The sequence below is a fragment of the Penaeus chinensis genome, chromosome 37, assembly GCF_019202785.1.
Source record: "Penaeus chinensis breed Huanghai No. 1 chromosome 37, ASM1920278v2, whole genome shotgun sequence".
Classification (NCBI taxonomy): Eukaryota; Metazoa; Arthropoda; class Malacostraca; order Decapoda; family Penaeidae; genus Penaeus; species Penaeus chinensis.
In genome coordinates, this window is record NC_061855.1 from 32,396,085 (window position 1) to 32,398,584 (window position 2,500).

Here is a 2,500-nt window from a genome sequence, read left to right on the forward strand (position 1 = left end):
TATTCCCGGATCAGGGGCTCCATTCCTGGACCCCCATGTGAATGCTGTGGACTTCTCTTTGCCTGGCATTGTTGGGACCTTTCTTAATTTTTTACAAGACATTTTTGCTACACAGATTATTTCATCTATTAGTGCGTGTAGTTCTTCTTTATAAAAGCGCCATTACATTTTCCTGTAAATGTATCATAGATGAAAAGTGTCTTATTTTTAGTTATTCTGTCCATTACAACCAAATTTTATGTTGCACTACATGGCTGTGGAAAAATGAAACCATAATTTACTTGTACATAGGAGTGAGTGTAATTTCCATTTCTTTAAGGTACTGCACCATGCAGTTTTCTGTACCATCATGCAGACAATATCCAAAATAAGTTAATAAAATACTTTTAAAAATATGGAAGAAACATATGCAAAGAAAATACATTTTACTTATCTATCAGCAAAACTTAACATAGAAACAAAAAAGAACAGTGGTTCTCCCTAACATACAATCAAGCCACATACAGTTTATAATGGGTTCTATTGATATATCATTTAATTATTGGAATATGAACAGTCACTTACAATACTTGATAACCGCTATGTTGACCGGTGCTGCACAGGTGACGGTCCTCATGTTGTCCAAGATTCAGCCTCGGATTTCAAAACCTTTCAAAACTCCACAGCAATCGGGGGTTCCAAGGTGCGACTGTGTGTATGTCAGTGCTGGCGAAGAGACTCTCGCTGCATGCGTGTGAGATTTCTACGTTCGATAAGGGTAAAATTATCTGGCTCGTCCACCTGGGAAAGCTAATTAAAGGACATGACACAGGTACACATTGAGCTCCCGCTGTGGTTTCCGCCGACACGCCCCTTGGCAATAGACGAAAAAAACAAATACGCCGGGGTCTCACACATAAACAAATGAGCATATCCTAAGTGCTTTTTAAAAGAATTAAATTAAGCTTAGCTAAACATTAAGAGAATTCAATAAGAACAATATTAATACCATAAATACATTGAGGTACATATCATACAATCACCTCTAACAATAAACGAAAAAAACAAATATGGCGAGACACTCTTAAGAAACAAATGTACATCGAAAAATTTATTTCATAGGGCTACTCAATAATACTCCAGCCCATAGCCAACGACAGATTCTCGCAACATCAGATTCTATTTTAAAAAGATCTCGTGGTGTATATACCTCCCACCTGCCTGTTTCCATGGCTACGGGGAAGCCGTTGACCTTTAATATCCGTTATCTGTGACGGTACTGATGCCGGCACACAGCTGGCGGGCGTGACACCCGCGTCACACGAGGGTGTTAGCATCTGCAGCATTTCGTCTGCTAACGGAGAGATGTGGGAAAACCCTGCAGCTAGTCTGAGATATTTTATCCACATGAATTATAACGCTATTATGAAGAAAACGAAATGAAATATACGTGATTACGAAGCAGCTTATTCCAAAAGTCGAGTGATAAGTTTAAGGTAGCAATGTCCAGTCAAGAATACATAACATCATTAGGGTTATGAGGGTAGTTAACTGCTTATGAGAGATTGCAAGCTACATACTGATTGTTATCTGTATATCTTGTCCCAAAGGCATATTTTTTTCACTGTCTGCTGTGGAGAGCATGACAATGTGCTTGTAAATGCCTGCTGTGCTTGTAAGTACCTGCTGACAGCAAGAGCATTTTTGCAAGTATAAAAAAAATGGCAAACTGCTGTCTCCATGATAACCTTTTCAGCACCACAGTGATTTGTTGTCTATACTGTATATAAAACTCAATGACCTGTTTCAGGCACCATTTCTTCACCCTTACTGCAGATAGCAGGGTGTCATGCTTTCTAAAATAAAAGTAGGCTTTCATGTGTGTCAATGCTGGCAATGTCCACAGTGAAATTGCTGTGGATTTATTATGCATGGCAGGCAGTGAAAAATGAATGTCTGAAAGAAACTGACATGGATAACAGAGCATTACACTATCTGGTGGACAGAAGAAACTCTGCATGTTAAGATACTATTAGTGTTTGTGTATAGTAGAGCTGCACTAAGTGATCTGGCAAAAGTCGCCAAGTATATTTTTGCATGATGGAGCCTGGTCTTATTCCTTATTTGCTGATAAAGCTCTTTCTTTCCAGAAAACACATAAGTGAGGTTTATTGATTTTTGCCAGTGTGCCAATTTGCATGAGACTGGCGATTGCTTGAGTCAGTGCAGGTGTATGTCGTTATATTACTTGTCCTTCACTTTTGTACATCAGCTAAAATATCAAGTGTCTTATTTTGATTCATGTACAAGAAGTTAGTTTTTGTTTTTGTCCATCCATGTGTGGTACTACTGTAAATATTTACCAAAATTTAGCTTATGTGGTTGTTGATATGTCTATATAGTGTTTTTACATGTAAATTTGATGTTTGAATTGTACTAACTGCTTCTTTAAAGATTTTTCACTAATTATAATAGTCTGCTTTCAGCTCACTTTTTTCATAGTGCACTCTAACAAAAGGAA

The 2,500-nt window shown here is 37.8% G+C and overlaps 2 protein-coding genes across 7 annotated transcripts in view; one reads left to right on the forward strand and one right to left on the reverse strand.

The window, feature by feature from the left end:
- LOC125045384 (diphosphomevalonate decarboxylase-like) overlaps positions 1–998 on the reverse strand; it is a 10,339-nt gene extending 9,341 nt beyond the window's left edge. The window contains exons 1-2 of the mRNA XM_047642593.1: positions 565–998; positions 1–62 (exon numbers count right to left, since the gene is read on the reverse strand). The exon at positions 1–62 is cut by the window's left edge and continues 16 nt beyond it. Of these exons, the coding sequence (XP_047498549.1) occupies positions 1–62; positions 565–616 (114 nt within the window). The 5' untranslated portion in view covers positions 617–998. The remainder of the gene's footprint in view (positions 63–564) is intronic.
- Positions 999–1,145: 147 nt separating this feature from the next.
- LOC125045540 (major facilitator superfamily domain-containing protein 3-like) overlaps positions 1,146–2,500 on the forward strand; it is a 9,456-nt gene continuing 8,101 nt past the window's right edge. Inside the window, exons 1-2 of one of the 6 annotated variants that reach the window (XM_047642859.1) lie at positions 1,146–2,208; positions 2,466–2,500. The exon at positions 2,466–2,500 is cut by the window's right edge and continues 176 nt beyond it. The gene's annotated coding sequence lies outside the window, so the exon portion shown is untranslated. The other 5 variants (XM_047642863.1, XM_047642860.1, XM_047642857.1 and 2 more) reach the window with 5 other exon arrangements.